The 19,676-nt window shown below is 56.7% G+C and overlaps 1 protein-coding gene across 1 annotated transcript in view; it reads left to right on the forward strand.

Moving 5' to 3' along the window:
* Positions 1–7,212: 7,212 nt before the first annotated feature.
* LOC138101172 (sarcoplasmic/endoplasmic reticulum calcium ATPase 1) overlaps positions 7,213–19,676 on the forward strand; it is a 29,688-nt gene continuing 17,224 nt past the window's right edge. Inside the window, exons 1-8 of the mRNA XM_068999038.1 lie at positions 7,213–7,330; positions 9,192–9,209; positions 10,184–10,266; positions 11,355–11,459; positions 12,769–12,907; positions 15,130–15,210; positions 16,263–16,348; positions 18,385–18,682. Coding sequence (XP_068855139.1) covers positions 7,213–7,330; positions 9,192–9,209; positions 10,184–10,266; positions 11,355–11,459; positions 12,769–12,907; positions 15,130–15,210; positions 16,263–16,348; positions 18,385–18,682 — 928 coding nt within the window. The remainder of the gene's footprint in view (positions 7,331–9,191; positions 9,210–10,183; positions 10,267–11,354; positions 11,460–12,768; positions 12,908–15,129; positions 15,211–16,262; positions 16,349–18,384; positions 18,683–19,676) is intronic.

The following is a 19,676-nucleotide window of genomic DNA, read 5'->3' on the forward strand; positions in this document are numbered from 1 at the left end:
CCAAAATCCCCCGAAATCCCCCAAATCCCCTCAAAATCCCCCCAAAATCCCCCAATTCCCCCCAAAAAAATCCCAAAATCCCCCCAAACCCCCTCAAAATCCCCCAAATCCCCCCAAACCCCCCAAAATCCCCCCAAATCCCCCCAAATCCCCCCAAATCTCCAAAAATCCCCCCAAAATCCCCGAAATCCCCCAAATGCCCCTCAAAATCCCCTCAAAATCCCCCAAATCCCCCAATTCCCCCCAAAAAAATCCCCAAAAATCCCCCCAAACCCCCTCAAAATCCCCCCAAAATCCCCCAAACCCCCCAAAATCCCCCCAAATCCCCCCAAATCCCTCACATCCCCCAATCCCCCCCAAAAACCTCCCGCAATTTTCCCCCAAAAAATCCCCCAGAATCCCCCAAAATCCCCCCAACCCCCCCAAAACCCCCCAAAATCCCCCCAAAAACCCCTGGGCGACCCCGCAGGCAACGTGGCCTGGATGCACGTCCTGGCGGCCCGCGCCGCCCGCCGCAGCCCGGCCTCGGTGGCGGGCGAGGTTTTCTTCTGCTACGACGCCTCTCCCCGCGTCCCCTACGAGGATTTCAACCTCCTGCTGCTGGCCGGCCGGGATCCGCTCCGGCGGCCCCCGGATCCCGCCGGCGCTGCTGGGAATGCTGGCCCGGCTCAACGGGGCCCTGCGGCGGCTGCTGGGGGCTCTGGGCGCCGGCTTCGCGCCGCTGCTCAACCCCTACACCTGGGCCGTGGCCTGCACGGCCTTCACCGTCCGCACCGACAAGGCCGAGCGCCGCTTCGGCTACCGGCCGCTCTTCTCTGGGAGGAGGCCCGCGAGCGCACGCTGGCCTGGGTGCGGGGGCTGGACGGGGCGTGAGGGGGGAGAAAAGGGGGGAAAAGGGGGCTGAGATTGATCCTGGAGGGAATCCGGGCCGGGATTTGGGGTTGATCCGATCCTGGAGGGAATCCGGGCCGGGATTTGGGGCTGAGATTAATCCAGAGTGATTTGGGGCTGGGATTGATCCTGGATGGAATCCAGGCCGGCATTTGGGGTTGATCCTGATTCTGGAGGGAATCCGGGCCGGGATTTGGGGTTGACCCTGATCCTGGAGGAATCCAGGCCAGGATTTGGGGCTGAGATTAATCCAGGAGTGATTTGGGCTGGGATTGATCCTGGATGAATCCAGGCCGGCATTTGGGGTTGATCCTGATCCTGGAGGGAATCCGGGCCGGGATTTGGGGTTGACCCTGATCCTGGAGGGAATCCAGGCCAGGATTTGGGGCTGAGATTAATCCAGGAGTGATTTGGGGCTGGGATTGATCCTGGATGGAATCCGGGCCGGGATTTGGGGTTGATCCTGATTCTGGAGGGAATCCGGGCCGGGATTTGGGGTTGATCCTGATTCTGGAGGGAATCCGGGCCGGGATTTGGGTTGATCCTGATCCTGGAGGGAATCCGGGCCAGGATTTGAGGTTGATCCTGATCCTGGATGGAATCCAGGCCAGGACTTGGGGCTGATCACAATCCTGGAGGGAATCCGGGCCAGGGTTTGGGCCGAGGTTGATCCTGGAGGGAATCCGGGCCAGGGTTTGGGGCTGATCACAATCCGGGAGGAAATCCAGGCCAGGATTTGGGGTTGATCCTGATCCTGGATGGAATCCGGGCCAGGGTTTGGGGCCGAGGTTGATCCTGAGTGAAATCCAGGCCAGGATTTGTCTCTGATCCCAGTCCTGAGGCAAATCCGGGCCGGGATTTGGTCTGAGATTGATCCGGGGGGAATTCGGGGTCGGGATTTGGGTCTGACCCCAATCCTGAAAGGGATCCAGGCCGGGCTTTGTGTCTGATCCTGATCCTACAGTGGATCCAGGCCAGGCTTTGCATCTGATCCCAATCCTGAGGGAATCCAGGCCAGGATTTACCCCCGGTCCCAATCCCGGCCTTGCTCCAGGCCGGGCTTTGGCTCTGACGCCGATCCTGAGGGGAATCCAGGCCGGGTTTTACCTCTGCTCCCGATCCTGGGGAAAATCCAGGCCGGGCTTTGCTCTCGATCCCAATCCCAGCCCGATCCAGGCCGGGCTTTGCTCTTGATCCCAATCCCAGCCCCGATCCAGGCCGGGCTTTCCCCCCCCGTCCGAAAAAAATCCGCATTTTTCCCCTCAAATTCCAGCCGCGATCCAGGCCGGGATTTCCCCGTTCCTGATCCCATTCCCGATCCTGTTCCCAATCCAGGCTGGGATTTCCCCCATTCCCGATCCCATTCCCGATCCCATTCCCGATCTCGATCCAGGCTGGGATTTCCCCATTCCTGATCCCATTCCCGATCCTGTTCCCGTTCCCATTCCCATTCCCGATCCCGTTCCCGATCCCATTCCCGATCCGTTCACGATCCAGGCCGGGATTTCCCTCATTCCCGTTTCCATTCCCGTTCCCCTTCCGATCCCATTCCCGATCCAGGCCGGGATTTCCCTATTCCCGATCCATTCCCATTCCCGATCCCGTCCTGATCCAGGCCGGGATTTCCCCCATTCCCGATCCCAATCCCATTCCCGTTCCTGATCCTGTTCGTGATCCAGGCCGGGATTTCCCCCATTCCGATCCCATTCCTGTTCCCAATCCCAATCCCAATCCCATTCTTGATCCCATTCCCAATTCCATTCCGATCCAAGCCAGGATTTCCCCCATTCCTGATCCCCTTCCCGATCCCTTCCCGTTCCCATTCCCGATCCCGTTCCCGATCCAGGCCGGGATTTCCCCTATTCCCGATCCCATTCCCATTCCCGATCCCGTTCCTGATCCAGGCCGGGATTTCCCCCATTCCCGATCCCAATCCCATTCCCGTTCCTGATCCTGTTCGTGATCCAGGCGGGATTTCCCCATTCCCGATCCCATTCCTGTTCCCAATCCCAATCCCAATCCCATTCTTGATCCCATTCCAATTCCATTCCCGATCCAAGCCAGGATTTCCCCCATTCCTGATCCCCTTCCCGATCCCCTTCCCGTTCCCATTCCCGATCCATTCCTGATCCTGTTCCTGATCCAGGCCGGGATTTCCCCATTCCCGATCCCCTTCCCGATCCCATTCCCGATCCCGTCCCGATCCAGACCGGGATTTCCCCATTCCCGATCCCATTCCCGATCCCATTCCCGATCCAGGCCGGGTTTTCTCCCTTCAATATTTTCAAATAAAACGGAAAAAAATTGGGGAAATTTTTTTTGGTTTTTTTTTGGGTTTTTTTGTTCGTTTTTTTTTTCGGAGCCTTTTCGGGGCGGGATTCGGGAATTCCGGGGGCATTCCGAGGAATTCCGGGAATTCCAGGGAATTCCCCCAATTTTGGGAGGGTTTTTTTTTTTATATATATATTTTTTTTTTGGGATTAAAATCCGGCCGGATTTGGGAATTCCCGACGCCGCTTTTTTTTTTTTTTTTTTTTTTTTTTTTTTTTTTTTTTTTTCCGGGAAGCTCCGGGTTGGGATGGGGGGGGGGAGGGGGGGAGGAGGGGAGGGGGAGGGGCGGCACCTGCTGGGGGTGGGGGAGGGGCAACCCCCCCCGCCCCCTCCCCCTTGCAGCTGCCGCCCCTCCCCCCACCCCGGGGTTATTTTTGGGTCCCTTCTCCCTCCGGGGCCCTTTTAGGGTAAAACCGGGCGCCCTCCGCCCCTCCCCCACCCCGGCCCCTCCCCCCCCACCCCTCCCCCACCCCCCCCCAAAAAAAAAACCAAAAAAAAAAAAAAAAACCCCTCCCCCGCACCCCAAATCGCCGGAAAACGCCCCAAAAGAATCACCCTCGGCCCCTCCCCCACCCCACCCTTTTTTGGGGGGGGGGTCCCCGCCCCTCCCCCACCCCGAGCCCTCCCCTCCCCCTCCTCAGTCTGGGGGTGGGGGAGGGGCCGCGGTGACCCCGCGGGGAGGACGCGACCTTTGACCCCTTGGGGGGGAGGGGGAGGGTGGGATTTGGGGGGGGGGTTGGGGGAATTTTGGGCCGTTTTGAGGGGATTTGGGGGCGTTTGGGGCCATTTCGGGTCTGGGTTTGGGGTAATTTGGGGTCCTTTTTTGGGTAGATTTTGGGTCCATTTCGGGTCCATTTTGGGTCCATTTCGGGTCCATTTTGGGTCCATTTCGGGTCTGTTTTGGGTCCATTTTGGGGAATTTGGGTCCAATTTGGGTCATTTGGGTCCATTTTGGGCCCTTCTTGGGTCCTTTTTTGGGTAAATTTTGAGTCCATTTTTGGGTCCATTTCGGGTCCATTTTTGGGTCAATTTGGGGGAATTTGGGTCCATTTTGGGTCCATTTCAGGTCCAATTTTCGATCCGTTTTGGGTCCATTTTTGGGTCCGTTTTGGTTCCTTTTGGGTCCATTTCAGGTCCATTTTTGGGTCAATTTGGGCGAATTTGGGTCCATTTTGGGTCCATTTCAGGTCCAATTTTGGGTCCGTTTCGGGTCCATTTTTGTGTCCGTTTTGGGGGATTTGGGTCCATTTTGGGTCCATTTTGGGTTCATTTTTGAGTCCATTTTTGGGTCCATTTTGAGTCCATTTTGGGCCCTTCTTGGGTCCATTTTTGGGTCCATTTTGGGTCCATTTTGGGTCCATTTCGGGTCCATTTTGGGTCCAATTTGGGGAATTTGGGTCCATTTTGAGTCATTTTGGGTCCATTTTTGGGTCCATTTTGGCCCCATTTTGAGTCCAATTTGAGTCCATTTATGGTCCATTTTGGGTCCATTTTTGGGTCAATTTGGGGGGAATTTGGGTCCATTTTGGGTCCATTTCAGGTCCAATTTTGGGTCCGTTTCGGGTCCATTTTTGTGTCCGTTTTGGGGGGATTTGGGTCCATTTTGGGTCCATTTTGGGTCCATTTTTGAGTCCATTTTTGGGTCCATTTTGAGTCCATTTTTGGGAGAATTTGGGTCCATTTTTGGGTCCACTTCGGCTCCATTTTTGGGTTCATTTCGGGTCCATTTTGGGTCCAATTTGGGGAATTTGGGCCTATTTTTGGCTCCATTTTGGCTCCATTTCGGGTCCATTTTTGGGTCCATTTCTGGTCAATTTTAGGGGAATTTGGGTCCATTTTGGGTCCATTTCGAGTCCATTTTGGGTCCATTTTGGGTCCAATTTGGGGGAATTTGGGTCCATATTTGGGTCCATTTTTGGGTCCATTTTTGGCTCCATTTTTGGGTCCATTTCTGGTCAATTTTAGGGTCCATTTTTGGGTAAATTTTGGGTCCATTTTGGCTCCATTTTGGGTCCATTTTTGGGTCCATTTTTGGGTCCATTTTGGGTCCATTTTTGGGTCCATTTCGGGTCCATTTTCGGGCCCATTTTGGGTCCATTTCAGGCCCATTTCGGGCCCATTTTGGGTCCATTTCGGGTCCATTTTGGGTCCCTTTTCGGGTCCATTTCGGGCCCATTTTGGGTCCATTTCAGATGCATTCGGGCCCATTTCAGGTCCATTTTGGCTCCATTTTGAGTCCATTTTCAGGCCCATTTCAGCTCCATTTTTGGGCCCATTTCGGCTCCGTTTCGGCTCCATTTGAGTCCATTTTGGGTCCATTTTCGGGTCCATTTTGGGCCCATTTCGGCTCCGTTTTGGCTCCATTTTGGGTCCATTTTTGGCTCCATTTTAGGCCCATTTTGGCTCCATTTTGGCTCCATTTTGCTCCATTTGGGCCCATTTCGGGCCCAATTCGGCTCCATTTTGAGTCCATTTTGGGTCCATTATCGGGTCCATTTTCGGGCCCACTTCGGCTCCATTTCGGCTCCATTTCGGGCCCAATTCGGCTCCATTTTTGGGTCCATTTCGGCTCCGTTCGGCTCCATTTTGAGTCCATTTTGGGTCCATTTTCGGGTCCATTTTGGGCCCATTTCGGCTCCGTTTTGGCTCCATTTTGGGCCCATTTTTGGCTCCATTTTAGGCCCATTTGGCCCATTTGGCTCCTTTCGGCTCCATTTCGGCTCCATTTTGGCTCCATTTTGGCTCCATTCGGCTCTGTTTTGGGCCCGTTTCGGGCCCATTTCGGCTCCATTTCGAGTCCATTTTCGGGCCCATTTCGGCTCCATTCGAGTCCATTTTCGGGCCCACTTCGGCTCCGTTTCGGGCCCATTTCAGGCCATTTCGGCTCCATTTCGGGCCCATTTCAGCTCCATTTCGAGTCCATTTTCGGCTCCATTTCGGGCCCATTTCGGCTCCATTTCGGCTCTGTTTTGGGCCCGTTTCGGGCCCATTTGGCTCCATTTTGAGGTCCATTTTCAGGCCCATTTCGGCTCCATTTCGGGCCCATTTCGAGTCCATTTTCGGCTCCATTTCGGGCCCATTTCGGCTCCATTTCAGCTCTGTTTTGGGCCCATTTTGGGCCCATTTCTGCTCCATTTCGGGCCCATTTCGAGTCCATTTTCGGGCCCATTTCGGGCCCACTTTGGCTCCATTTCGGCTCTGTTTTGGGCCCGTTTCGGGCCCATTTTGGCTCCATTTCGAGTCCATTTTCGGGCCCATTTCAGGCCCATTTCGGCTCCATTTCGGGCCCATTTCGAGTCCATTTTCGGGCCCACTTCAGCCCCATTTCAGGCCCATTTCGGCTCCATTTCGGCTCTGTTTTGGGCCCATTTCGGGCCCACTTCGGCTCCATTTCGGGCCCATTTCGGCTCCATTTCGAGTCCATTTTCGGGCCCATTTCGGCTCCATTTCGGGCCCATTTCGGCTCCATTTCGAGTCCATTTTCGGGCCCATTTCTGCTCCATTTCGGGCCCATTTCGAGTCCATTTTCAGGCCCATTTCAGGCCCATTTCGGCTCCATTTCGGCTCTGTTTTGGGCCCATTTCGGGCCCATTTCAGCTCCATTTCGGGCCCATTTCGAGTCCATTCGGGGCCATCCCGGGGGGGTTTCTCCCCCCACCCCCTCCCCCACCCCCTCCCGTCCATCACCACCCAAAATAACCCCGGCCTGGCCCGGGGTGGGGGGGGGAGGGGGTGTCAGGGGACACCGCGCGGGTGACAAGTGACACCGGGGGGGGGGGGGGAGGGGACATTTAGGGGGAGGGGACACTCGGGGAGGGGGGAAGGGGAGGGGGCCTCACCCCCCCTTTTTAAGCCCCCGCGCTTGGAGCCCCCTCCCCCAAAACGCCTCGGGCGGCCCCGGGGGTGGCGTTTGGTGGCCCGGGGGTGGCTTTTGGTGGCCCCGGGGGGGGGGCGGCGGTGGTCGCGCGTGGGGGGGGGGGGGTCGCAGCCATGGAGAACGCCCACGCCAAGACGGCCGAGGAGTGCCTGGCGTTTTTTGGGGTCACCGAGGGGGTCGGGCTGAGCCCCGAGCAGGTCAAGAGGAACCTGGAGAAATACGGCCCCAATGGTGAGGGGGGGGGGGGGGGGGGCGGCTTGGGGGGGGCGGTTTGGGGGGGCTTTAAGGGGGTTTGGGGTCAATGCCAGGGGGTTTGGGGGGTATTTGGGGGGGCTTGGGGGGGTTTGGGGGGGATTTGGGGGGGGTTGGGGTCAATGCCAGGGGGTTTGGGGGGGATTTAAGGGGGTTTGGGGGGGTTTGGGGTCAATTCCAGGGGGTTTGGGGGGGTTTGGGGTCAATTCCAGGGGGTTTGGGGGAGATTTGGAGGGGTTTAGGGTCAATTCCAGGGGATTTGGGGGAGATTTGGGGTCAATTCCAGGGGATTTGGGGGAGATTTGGGGGAAATTTGGGGCCAGTTCCAGGGGTTTGGGGGGGGTTGGGGGGATTTAAGGGGGTTTGGGGGGGTTTGGGGTCAATGCCAGGGGATTTGGGGGGGATTTGGGGGGGGTTGGGGCCAATTCCAGGGGATTTGGGGTCAATGCCAGGGGATTTGGGGGGGTTTTGGGGGGATTTAAGGGGGTTGGGGGGGGTTTGGGGTCAATGCCAGGGGATTTGGGGGCATCTGGAGGGGTTTGGGGCCAACTCCAGGGGATTTGGGGGGGTTTGGGGTCAATTCCAGGGGATTTGGGGGAGATTTGGAGGGGTTTGGGGGGCTTTGGGACCATTTCGGGGGATTTGGGGGGGATTTGGGGCCAATTCCAGGGGGTTGGGGGGGGATTGGGGGGATTTAAGGGGGTTTGGGGGGGTTTGGGGTCAATGCCAGGGGATTTGGGGGGGTTTTGGGAGGGTTTAATGGGGGGGTTTGGGGCCAATTCCAGGGGATTTGGGGGAGATTTGGGGGGGGTTGGGGCCAATTCCAGGGGTTTTGGGAGGGTTTGGGGGGGTCTGGGGCAGTTTGGGGTCAATTCCAGGGGATTGGGGGGGGGGTGGGGTCAATTCCAGGGGATTTGGGGGAGATTTGGGGGGGTTTGGAGGGATTTGGGGTCAATTCCAGGGGATTTGGGGGAGATTTGGGGGAAATTTGGGGGAAATTTGGGGGAGTTTGGGGCCAATTCCAGGGGTTTTGGGAGGGTTTGGGGGGGTCTGGGGCGGTTTGGGGTCAATTCCAGGGGATTTGGGGGCGTCTGGGGGGGTTTGGGGTCAATTCCAGGGAATTTGAGGGGGCTTGGGGGCCAATTCCAGGGGATTTGGGGGGGATTTGGGGAAAATTGGAGGGGATTTGGGGCCGTTTCAGGGGCTTTTGGGGGATTTGGGGCCGTTTCGGGGGGATTTAGGGGCATTTTGGGGCCAAGTCAGGGGATTTGGGAGATTTTGGGGGGATTTGAGGGGGTTTGGGGGAAGTTGGAGGGGATTTGGGGGCCGTTTCGGGGGGATTTTGGGGGGATTTGGGGCCATTCCAGCGGATTTGGGAGGGGTTTAGGGGGGATTTGGTGGGGTTTTGGGTCCAATTCCAGGGGATTTGGGGCCGTTTCGGGGGGATTTGGGGGATTTTGGCCGGATTTGGGGGATTTGGGGGGCATTTGGGAGGGGTTTGGGAAAACCTGGAGGGGTTTTGGGGGGAGTTTGGGGGGGATTTGAGGGGGATTTGGGGGATTTTGGGGAGATTTGGGATGAGCTTGGAGAAAGTTGGAGGGGATTTTGGGGGCGTTTGGGGGGGGATTTGGGGAATTTGGGGGGGATTTAAAGGGATTTGGGGGGGATTTGGGAGGGGGTTTGGGATTTCTGGGAAGGGTTTGGGGAGGATTTGGGGAATTTTGGGGGGGATTTTGGGGAGGTTTGGAGAAGTTTGAGGGAGGATTTGGGGGAGATTTGAGGGAATTTGGGGGATTTTGGGGGATTTTGGGGGCTCTAACGTGTCCCCTCCCCCCTCCAGAGCTGCCAGCAGAGGAAGGTGAGTGGCATTGTCCCCAAAATGCCCGAAAATGTCCCCAAAATGACCCCAAATGTCCCAAAAATGACCCCAAATATCTAAAAAATGCCCCAAAATGCCCCAAACTGTCTCCAAAATGACCCAAAATGACCCAAAATGTCCCCAAAATGACCCAAAAAGTCTCGAAGTGTCCCCAAATGTCCCCAAATGTCCCCAAAATGTCCCCAAATGTCCCCAAAATGCCCGAAAATGTCCCCAAATGTCCCCAAATTGTCCCCAGAATGACCCAAATCGTCCCCAAAATGTCTCAAATTGTCCCCAAAATGTCCCCAAAATGACCCCAAATATCTTAAAAATGCCCCGAAATGTCCCCAAACTGTCCCCAAAATGCCCCAAAATGTCCCCAAAATTACCCAAAAAGTCTCGAAGTGTCCCCAAAATGTCCCCAAATGTCCCCAAATGTCCCCAAAATGTCCCCAAATGCCCCAAAATGCCCGAAAATGTCCCCAAATGTCCCCAAATTGTCCCCAGAATGACCCAAATCGTCCCCAAAATGTCTCAAATTGTCCTCAAAATGTCCCCAAATGTCCCCAAAATGACCCCAAATATCTTAAAAATGCCCCGAAATGTCCCCAAACTGTCCCCAAAATGCCCCAAAATGTCCCCCAAATTACCCAAAAAGTCTCGAATTGTCCCCAAATGTCCCCAAATGTCCCCAAAAAGTCTCAAAATGCCCGAAAATGTCCCCGAATGTCCCCAAATTGTCCCCAGAATGACCCAAATTGTCCCCAAAAGGACCCAAAAAGTCTCAAATTGTCCCCAAAATGTCCCCAGATGTCCCCAAATGTCCCCAAATGACCCCAAAATGACCCTAAATATCTTAAAAACGCCCCAAAATGTCCCCAAATCGTCCCCAAAATGACCCAAAAAGTCTCGAATCGTCCCCAAAATATCCCCAAAATGCCCCAAAATGCCCCAAAATGCCCCAAATCCAGGGAAATCCATCTGGGAGTTGGTGGTGGAGCAGTTCGAGGATCTCCTGGTGCGGATCCTGCTCCTGGCGGCCTGCATCTCCTTCGTGAGTGACGGGATTGGGGGGGTTTGGGGGATTTTGGGGGGTTTTGGGGGATTTTGGAAATTTATTGGGGGATTTTTGGGGAATTTGGGGGGATTTTGGGGGATTTTTGGAGAATTTGGGGGGATTTTGGGGGGATTTTGGGGGATTTTTGGGGGATTTGGGGTGTTTTGGGGGGATTTGGGGGGTTTTGGGGGATTTTGGAAATTTTTCGAGGGATTTTTGGGCAATTTGGGGGGATTTAGGGGGGATTTTGGGGGAATTTGGGGGATTTGGGGGGGTTTTGGGGGGTTTTGGGGGATTTTTGGGGGGATTTGAGGGGATTTTTGGTTGATTTTGGTGGATTTGGGGTGGATTTGGGGTTCGGGGTGGATTTTGGTTGATTTTGGTGGATTGGGGCAGATTTGGGGCGGATTTGGGGTTTTTGGCGGATTTGGGGTGGATTTGGGGTGGATTTTTGAGGTTTTTGGGGTGGATTTGGGGCGGATTTTGGGCGGATTTGGGGTGGATTTGGGGCGGATTTGGGGTGGATTTTTGAAGTTTTTGGGTGGATTTGAGGCGGATTTGGGGTGGATTTGGGTGGATTTTTGAGGTTTTTTGGGGCAAATTTGGGTGGATTTTGGGTGGATTTTGGGCGGATTTGGGGTGGATTTTTTGAGGTTTTTGGGGCGGGTTTTGGGGCGGATTTTGGGTGGATTTGGGGCGGATTTTGGGCGGATTTGGGGCGGATTTGGGGCGGATTTGGGCTGGATTTTTGAGGTTTTTGGGGCGGGTTTTGGGGCGGATTTTGGGCGGATTTGGGGCGGATTTGGGGCGGATTTGGGGCGGATTTGGGGTGAATTCGGGGTGGATTTTTGAGGTTTTTGGGGCGGATTTGGACGGATTTGGGGCGGATTTGGGGTGGATTTGGGGTGGATTTTTGAGGTTTTTGGGGTGGGTTTTGGGGCGGATTTGTGGTGGATTTGGGTGGATTTTTGAGGTTTTTGGGGCGGATTTGGACGGATTTGGGGTGGATTTGGGGCGGATTTGGGGCGGGTTTGGGGTTTTTGGGGGTCCGGGGCCGCCGCCAGCGCTGCCCCCGCTGCCCCCAGGTGCTGGCCTGGTTCGAGGAGGGCGAGGAGACCATCACGGCCTTCGTGGAGCCCTTCGTGATCCTCCTCATCCTCATCGCCAACGCCATCGTCGGCGTCTGGCAGGTGGGGGCATTTCGGGGACGTTTGGGGAGGTTTGGGAAGGTTTGGGGAGGTTTGGGGATGTTTGGGGAGGTTTGGGGAGGTTTGGGGAGGTTTGGGGAGGTTTGGGGACATTTTGGGGACGTTTTGGGGATGTTTGGGGAGGTTTGGGGACATTTGGGGACGTTTTGGGGACGTTTGGGGAGGTTTGGGGACATTTTGGGGACTTTTAGGGACATTTTGGGGATGTTTGGGGATGTTTGGGGAGGTTTGGGGACATTTTTGGGGACGTTTTGGGGATGTTTGGGGACATTTGGGGACATTTTTGGGGTCTTTTTGGGGACATTTGGGGACATTTTTGGGGTCTTTTTGGGGACATTTTTGGACTTGGGGACATTTGGGGACCTTTTTGGGACTTTTGGGGACATTTTCGGACATTTGGGGATGTTTGGGGACATTTTTGGAACATTTTGGGGACATTTTGGGGACTTTTAGGGACATTTTGGGGGCATTTGGGGACATTTGGGGACATTTTGGGGACATTTTTGGGGACATTTTTTGGACATTTTTGGGGACATTTTCTGGACATTTTTGGGGCCATTTGGGGACCTTTTGGGACATTTTTGGGACCTTTTGGGGACATTTTTGGCGACATTTTTGGGGACATTTTTGGGACCTTTTGGGGACATTTTTGGGGACATTTTCACAGCGGTCCGAGCACGTTTGCTGCCACTTTTTGGGGATGTTTGGGGCCATTTTGGGGCTGTTTTGGGTCATTTTTGGGGCTGTTTTGGGGTCAGTTTTGGGGCTGTTTTGGGGTCGTTTTTGCGGCCGTTTTGGGGTGGTTTTTGGGGCTGTTTTGGGGTGGTTTTTGGGGCCGTTTTGGGGCCGTTTTGGGGGCTGTTTTTGGGTGGTTTTGGGGCCGTTTTGGGGTGGGTTTGGGGGCTGTTTTGGGGTGGTTTTTGCGGCCGTTTTGGGGTGGTTTTCGGGGCCGTTTTGGGTCGTTTTTGGGGCTGTTTTGGGTCATTTTCGGGGCTGTTTTGGGGTGGTTTTTGGGGCTGTTTTGGGCTGTTTTGGGGTGGTTTTCGGGGCCGTTTTGGGTTGTTTTTGGGGCTGTTTTGGGTCATTTTCGGGGCTGTTTTGGGGTGGTTTTCGGGGCCGTTTTGGGGCTGTTTTGCGGTGGTTTTTGGGGCTGTTTGGGACTGTTTTGGGGTGGTTTTCGGGGCCGCTTTGGGGTGGTTTTTGGGGCCGCTTTGGGTCGTTTTTTGGGGTGCTTTGGGGTGGTTTTCGGGGCGCTTCGGGGCCACCCGCTGTCCCCGGATGTCCCCCCCAGGAGCGGAACGCCGAGAACGCCATCGAGGCGCTCAAGGAGTACGAGCCCGAGATGGGGAAGGTCTATAGGAGCGACCGCAAGGCCGTGCAGAGGATCAAGGCCCGGGACCTCGTGCCCGGGGACATCGCCGAGGTGGCAGGTGGGGACACGGGGGGCACCCAGGGGTCACCCAGGGGACATTGGGGACACCCAGGGGACATTGGGGACACCCAGGGGTCATGGGGACATCGCCGAGGTGGCAGGTGGGGACACCAGGGGGCACCCAGGGGACATTGGGGGGCACCCAGGGGTCACGGGGACATCGCCAAAGTGGCAGGTGGGGACACGGGGGGCACCCAGGGGACACCCAGGGGTCACCCAGGGACACCCAGGGGACATTGGGACACCCAGGGGTCATTGGGGACACCAGGGGGGCACCCAGGGGTCACCCAGGGGACATCCAGGGGGCACCCAGGGGTCACCCAGGGGGCACCCAGGGGTCACCGAGGGTCACCCAGGGGTCACAGGGACACCCAGGGGACATTGGGGACACCCAGGGGGCACCCAGGGGTCACCCAGGGGTCACGGGGACATCGCCAAGGTGGCAGGTGGGGACACCAGGGGGGCACCCAGGGGACACCCAGGGGTCACCCAGGGGTCATTGGGGACACCAGGGGGGCACCCAGGGGACACCCAGGGGACATTGGGGGGCACCCAGGGGACATCCAGGGGGCACCCAGGGATCACGGGGACACCCAGGGGACATTGGGACACCCAGGGGTCATTGGGGACACCAGGGGGGCACCCAGGGGTCATGGGGACATTGCCGAGGTGGCAGGTGGGGACACGGGGGGGCACCCAGGGGACACCCAGGGGACATTGGGGACATCCAGGGGGCACCCAGGGATCACGGGGACACCCAGGGGACATTGGGGACACCCAGGGGTCACAGGGACATGGCCAAAGTGGCAGGTGGGGACACGGGGGGCACCCAGGGGCACCCAGGGGACATTGGGGACACCCAGGGGACACCGAGGGTCACCCAGGGGTCACAGGGACACCCAGGGGACATTGGGGACACCCAGGGGGCACCCAGGGGTCACCCAGGGGACATTGGGGACACCCAGGGGGCACCCAGGGGACACCCAGGGGACACCCAGGGGTCACGGGGACATCGCCGAGGTGGCAGGTGGGGACACAGGGGGCACCCAGGGGACATTGGGGACACCCAGGGGACACGGGGGGCACCCAGGGGACATTGGGGGCACCCAGGGGACATTGGGGGCACCCGGGGGGCACTCAGGGGTCACCCAGGGGACATTGGGGGCACCCAGGGGGCACCCAGGGGTCACCCAGGGGTCACAGGGTCACCCAGGGGGCACCCAGGGGTCACCCAGGGGTCACGGGGACATCGCCAAGGTGGCAGGTGGGGACACCAGGGGGGCACCCAGGGGACACCCAGGGGACATTGGGGACACCCAGGGGTCACAGGGACATCGCCGAGGTGGCATCAGGGACACCCGGGGGGCACCCAGGGGACACCCAGGGGTCACGGGGACATCGCCAAGGTGGCAGGTGGGGACATGGGGGGACACCCAGGGGTCATTGGGGACACCAGGGGGGCACCCAGGGGACACCCAGGGGACATTGGGGGCACCCAGGGGACATTGGGGGGCACCCAGGGGGCACCCATGGGTCACCCAGGGGTCACAGGGTCACCCAGGGGACACCCAGGGGTCACCCAGGGGTCACGGGGACATGGCCAAAGTGGCAGGTGGGGACACGGGGGGCACCCAGGGGCACCCAGGGGACATTGGGGACACCCAGGGGACACCGAGGGTCACCCAGGGGTCACAGGGACACCCAGGGGACATTGGGGACATCCAGGGGTCACCCAGGGGTCACAGGGGCACCCAGGGGCACCCAGGGGACATTGGGGACACCCAGGGGGCACCCAGGGGTCACCGAGGGTCACCCAGGGGTCACAGGGACACCCAGGGGGCACCCAGGGGCACCCAGGGGACACCGAGAGGGTCTCGGGGACAGGGAGGGGACAAGGAGCCCCCAGCTCCCAGTAACTCCCAGTTACCCCCAGTAACTCCCAGTAACCCCCAGTAACCCCCAGTAACCCCCCCAGTCCCTCCCAGTTCATCCCAGTTCATCCCAGTTCATCCCAGTCCCTCCCAGTCCCTCCCAGTAACTCCCAGTTACTCCCAGTTCCCTCCCAGTTCATCCCAGTTCATCCCAGTCCCTCCCAGTAACCCCTGGGAGCCCCTTTAACCTCTCCCAGTAACTCCCAGTTACCCCCAGTAACCCCCTTGACCCCTCCCAGTCCCTCCCAGTCCCTCCCAGTGCTCCCAGTAACCCCCGCTGTGTCCCCAGTTGGGGACAAGGTCCCGGCCGACATCCGGATCATCTCCATCAAATCCACGACGCTGCGGGTGGACCAGTCCATCCTTACTGGTATGAACTGGGAGGGACTGGGAAGGACTGGGAGGGGATTGGGGGGGACTGGGAGGGACTGGGAGGGACTGGGACAAACTGGGAGGGACTGGGAGGGAACTGGGAGGGAACTGGGATGAACTGGGAGGGACTGGGATGGATTGGGATGAACTGGGAGGGACTGGGAGACCTTACTGGTCCATACTGGGGGGCACTGGGGCCATACTGGGAGCACTTGGAGGGGGCGGTGTCACTGTGTCCCAAACTGGTTCAAACTGGTTTTTATTGGTTTATACTGGTTCAAAGTGGTTTGTACTGATCTATACTGGCTTGTACTGGTCCGTACTGGTCTGTACTGGTCTGTACTGGTTTATACTGGTTCAGACTGGCCTGTACTGGTCTGTACTGGTCCATACTGGCCTGTACTGATCCGTACTGATCCGTACTGGTCCGTACTGGTTTATAGTGGTCCGTACCGGTCCGTACTGGTTTATACCGGTCCGTACCGGTTCATACTGGTTTATACTGGTCTGTACTGGTCCGTACCGGTCCGTACGGGTTTATACTGGTCTATACTGGTTTATACCGGTCCGTACTGGTCTATACTGGTCCGTACCGGTCTGTACCAGTCTGTACCAGTCTGTACTGGTTTGTACCGGTCCATACTGGTCCGTACCGGTCCGTACGGGTTTATACTGGTCTATACCAGTCCGTACTGGTCCGTACCGGTCTATACCAGTCCGTACCGGTCTGTACCGGTTTATACTGGTCCGTACCGGTATATACTGGTCTGTACCGGTCCGTACCGGTATATACTGGTTTATACTGGTTTATACCGGTCCGTACGGGTTTATACTGGTCTATACTGGTATATACTGGTCTGTACCGGTCTGTACCGGTCCGTACCGGTATATACTGGTCTGTACCGGTCCGTACCGGTATATACTGGTCTGTACCGGTCCGTACCGGTCCGTACCGGTATATACTGGTCCGTACCGGTCCGTACGGGTATATACTGGTCTATACTGGTTTATACTGGTCCGTACGGGCTGACACGGGTGTGGCCGGCGCAGGCGAGTCGGTGTCGGTGATCAAACACACGGAGCCGGTGCCCGACCCCCGCGCCGTCAACCAGGACAAGAAGAACATGCTCTTCTCGGTCAGTGACGTCATCGCCGTGACGTCATCGCTGTCACCCCGTGTGACGTCATCGCTGTCACCCCGTGTGTCACCTGTGTGACGTCATCAGTGTCACCTGTTTCACCCGTGTGACGTCATCAGTGTCACCCGTGTGGCGTCATCAGTGTGTCCCCTGTGTGATGTCATCGGTGTCACCCGTTTGACGTTACCGGTGTCCCCTGCATCACCTGTGTGACGTCATCGGTGTCACCTGTGTCACCCGTGTGACGTCATCGCTGTCACCCGTGTGACGTCATCGGTGTCACCTGTGTGTCACCTGTGTGTCGCCTGTGTGACGTCATCGCTGTCACCCCCCCGTGTCACGTCAGCATCACCTGTATGACGTCATCAGTGTGTCCCCTGTGTCACCTGTGTGACGTCATCAGTGTCCCCTGTGTGACGTCATCAGTGTCACCTGTGTGACGTCATCAGTGTGTCCCCTGTGTCACCTGTGTGACGTCATCGCTGTCACCCCCCCTCTGTGTCCCCCCAGGTGTCACCCCCTGGGTGTCACCCATGTGACGTCATCAGTGTCTCCTGTGTGACGTCATCAGTGTCACCTGTGTGACGTCATCACTGTCCCCTGTGCCACCTGTGTGACATCATCAGTGCCACCTGTGTGACATCATCAGTGTGACATCATCAGTGTGACACCCCTGCGTGTCACCTGTGTGACGTCATCGCTGCCACCTGTGTGATGTCATCGGTGTCACCTGTGTGACGTCATCACTGTCCCCTGTGCCACCTGTGTGACGTCATCAGTGCCACCTGTGTGACGTCATCAGTGTGACATCATCGGTGTCACCCGTGTGATGTCATCAGTGTCGCCTGTGTGACGTCATCACTGTCCCGTGTCACCTGTGTGACGTCATCAGTGCCACCTGTGTGACGTCATCAGTGTGACATCATCAGTGTCACCTGTGTGACATCATCAGTGGGACACCCCTGCGTGTCACCTGTGTGACGTCATCGCTGCCACCTGTGTGACGTCATCGCTGCCACCTGCGTGACGTCATCAGTGTCACCCCCATGTGTCACCTGTGTGACGTCATCAGTGTCACCTGTGCCTCTGATTTTGGGGTCAAACCACAACTTTTGGGTGGTCTCGGTTTTCGTTCGGGGTTTTTTTTGGGGTAAAACCCCGCGATTTCGGGGCAAAACCCTCAGATTTTGGGGTCAAACCAGAATTTCTGGGGTCAAACCAGAACTTGGGGGATCAAGCCACAATTTTTGGGGTCAAACCACAATTTTTTGGGGTCAAACCACAATTTTTTGGGGTCAAACCACAATTTTTGGGTGGTTTTGGGTTTGGTTTGGTTTTTTTTGAGGTAAACCCTGCAATTTCGGGGCAAAACCCTCAGATTTTGGGGTCAAACCAGAATTTTTGGGGTCAAACCAGAATTTTGGGCATCAAGCCACAATTTTTGGGGTCAAGCCAGAATTTTGGGGTGGTTTCAGTCTTTGTTTGTTTTTCTTGAGGTAAAACCCTGCGATTTCGGGGCAAAACCCTCAAATTTTGGGGTCAAACCACAACTTTTGGGGTCAAACCACAATTTTTGGGTGGTTTCAGTTTTCCTTCGGGTTTTTTTTGAGGTAAACCCCGCGATTTCGGGACAAAAACCTCAGATTTTGGGGTCAAACCACAACTTTTGGGGTCAAACCCCAATTTTCGGGTGGTTTCAGTTTTCGTTTGGTTTTTTTGAGGTAAAACCTGCAATTTTGGGTTAAAACCTCACGTTTTGGGGTCAAGCCACAATTTTTGGGTAGTTTCGGTTTCGGTTTGGTTTTTTTGAGGTAAACCCCACGATTTTGGGTTAAAACCTCACGTTTTGGGGTCAAACCACAACTTTTGGGATCAAACCACAACTTTTGGGATCAAACCACAACTTTGGGGTAGTTTCAATTTTCCTTTGAATTTTTTTGAGCTAAAACCCCCCCATTTTGGGGTGAAAATCCCCCCCTTTTTTTTTTCCCCCCCCCCCCGAATCACCGAATTTCGACCTTCCCCCCACCCAGGGCACGAACATCGGGGCGGGCAAGGCCGTGGGCATCGTGGTGGCCACGGGGGTCAACACGGAGATCGGCAAGATCCGGGACGAGATGGCGGCCACGGAGCAGGACAAGACCCCCCTGCAGCAGAAGCTGGACGAGTTCGGGGAGCAGCTGTCCAAGGTCATCTCGCTCATCTGCGTGGCCGTCTGGGCCATCAACATCGGCCACTTCAACGACCCCGTCCACGGCGGCTCCTGGATCCGCGGCGCCATCTACTACTTCAAGATCGCCGTCGCCCTGGCCGTGGCCGCCATCCCCGAAGGTCGGTGGGGTCGTTTAGGGGGGTCTTGGAGATCACCCGTGGTCATCTATGGACCACCTGTGGTTGTTTTGGGGTCTTGGAGATCATCCGTGGTCATTTATGGACCATCCGTGGTCATTTATGGGGTCTTGGAGATCATCTGTGGTCACCTATGGATCATCCGTGGTCATCTATGGACCACCCGTGGTCGTTTATGGGGTTCTAGAGACCACCCGTGGTCATTTTTGGGGTCTTGGAGATCATCCGTGGTCATTTATGGACCATCCGTGGTCATTTATGGGGTCTTGGAGATCATCTGTGGTCACCTATGGATCATCCGTGGTCACCTATGGACCATCCATGGTCATTTGTGGGGTCCTAGAGACCACCCATGGTCATTTTTGGGGTCTTGGAGGTCATCCATGGTCATCCATGGACCATCCGTGGTCATTTATGGGGTCTTGGAGATCATTCATGGCCACCTATGGACCACCCGTGGTCACCAATGGACCATCTATGGTCATTTATGGGGTCTTGGAGATCATCCATGGTCACCTATGGACGACCTGTGGTCACCTATGGACCATCCGTGGTCGTTTTTGGGGTTCTAGAGACCACCCATGATCATTTTTTGGGTCTTGGAGACCATTCATGGTCACCTATGGACCATCCATGGTCATTTTGGGGTTCCAGAGACCACCCGTGGTCATTTTTGGGGTCTTGGAGATCATCTGTGGTCACCTATAGACCATCTGTGGTCATTTGTGGGGTCTTGGAGACCACCCGTGGTCACCTATGGACCACCTGTGGTTGTTTTGGGGTCTTGAAGACCACCCGTGGTCACCTATGGACCACCCATGGCCATTTTTGGGGTCCTGGAGATCACCCGTGGTCACCTACGAACCACCCGTGGTCACCTACGGACCACCCATGGCCATTTGTGGTCTTTTGAAGGCCACCCACGGCCACTTTGGAGAGCCTGCTGACCACCCCGGTGGTCTCTTGACCACCCCCC

This window comes from Aphelocoma coerulescens, unplaced genomic scaffold (genome assembly GCF_041296385.1).
Source record: "Aphelocoma coerulescens isolate FSJ_1873_10779 unplaced genomic scaffold, UR_Acoe_1.0 HiC_scaffold_207, whole genome shotgun sequence".
Lineage (NCBI taxonomy): Eukaryota > Metazoa > Chordata > Aves > Passeriformes > Corvidae > Aphelocoma > Aphelocoma coerulescens.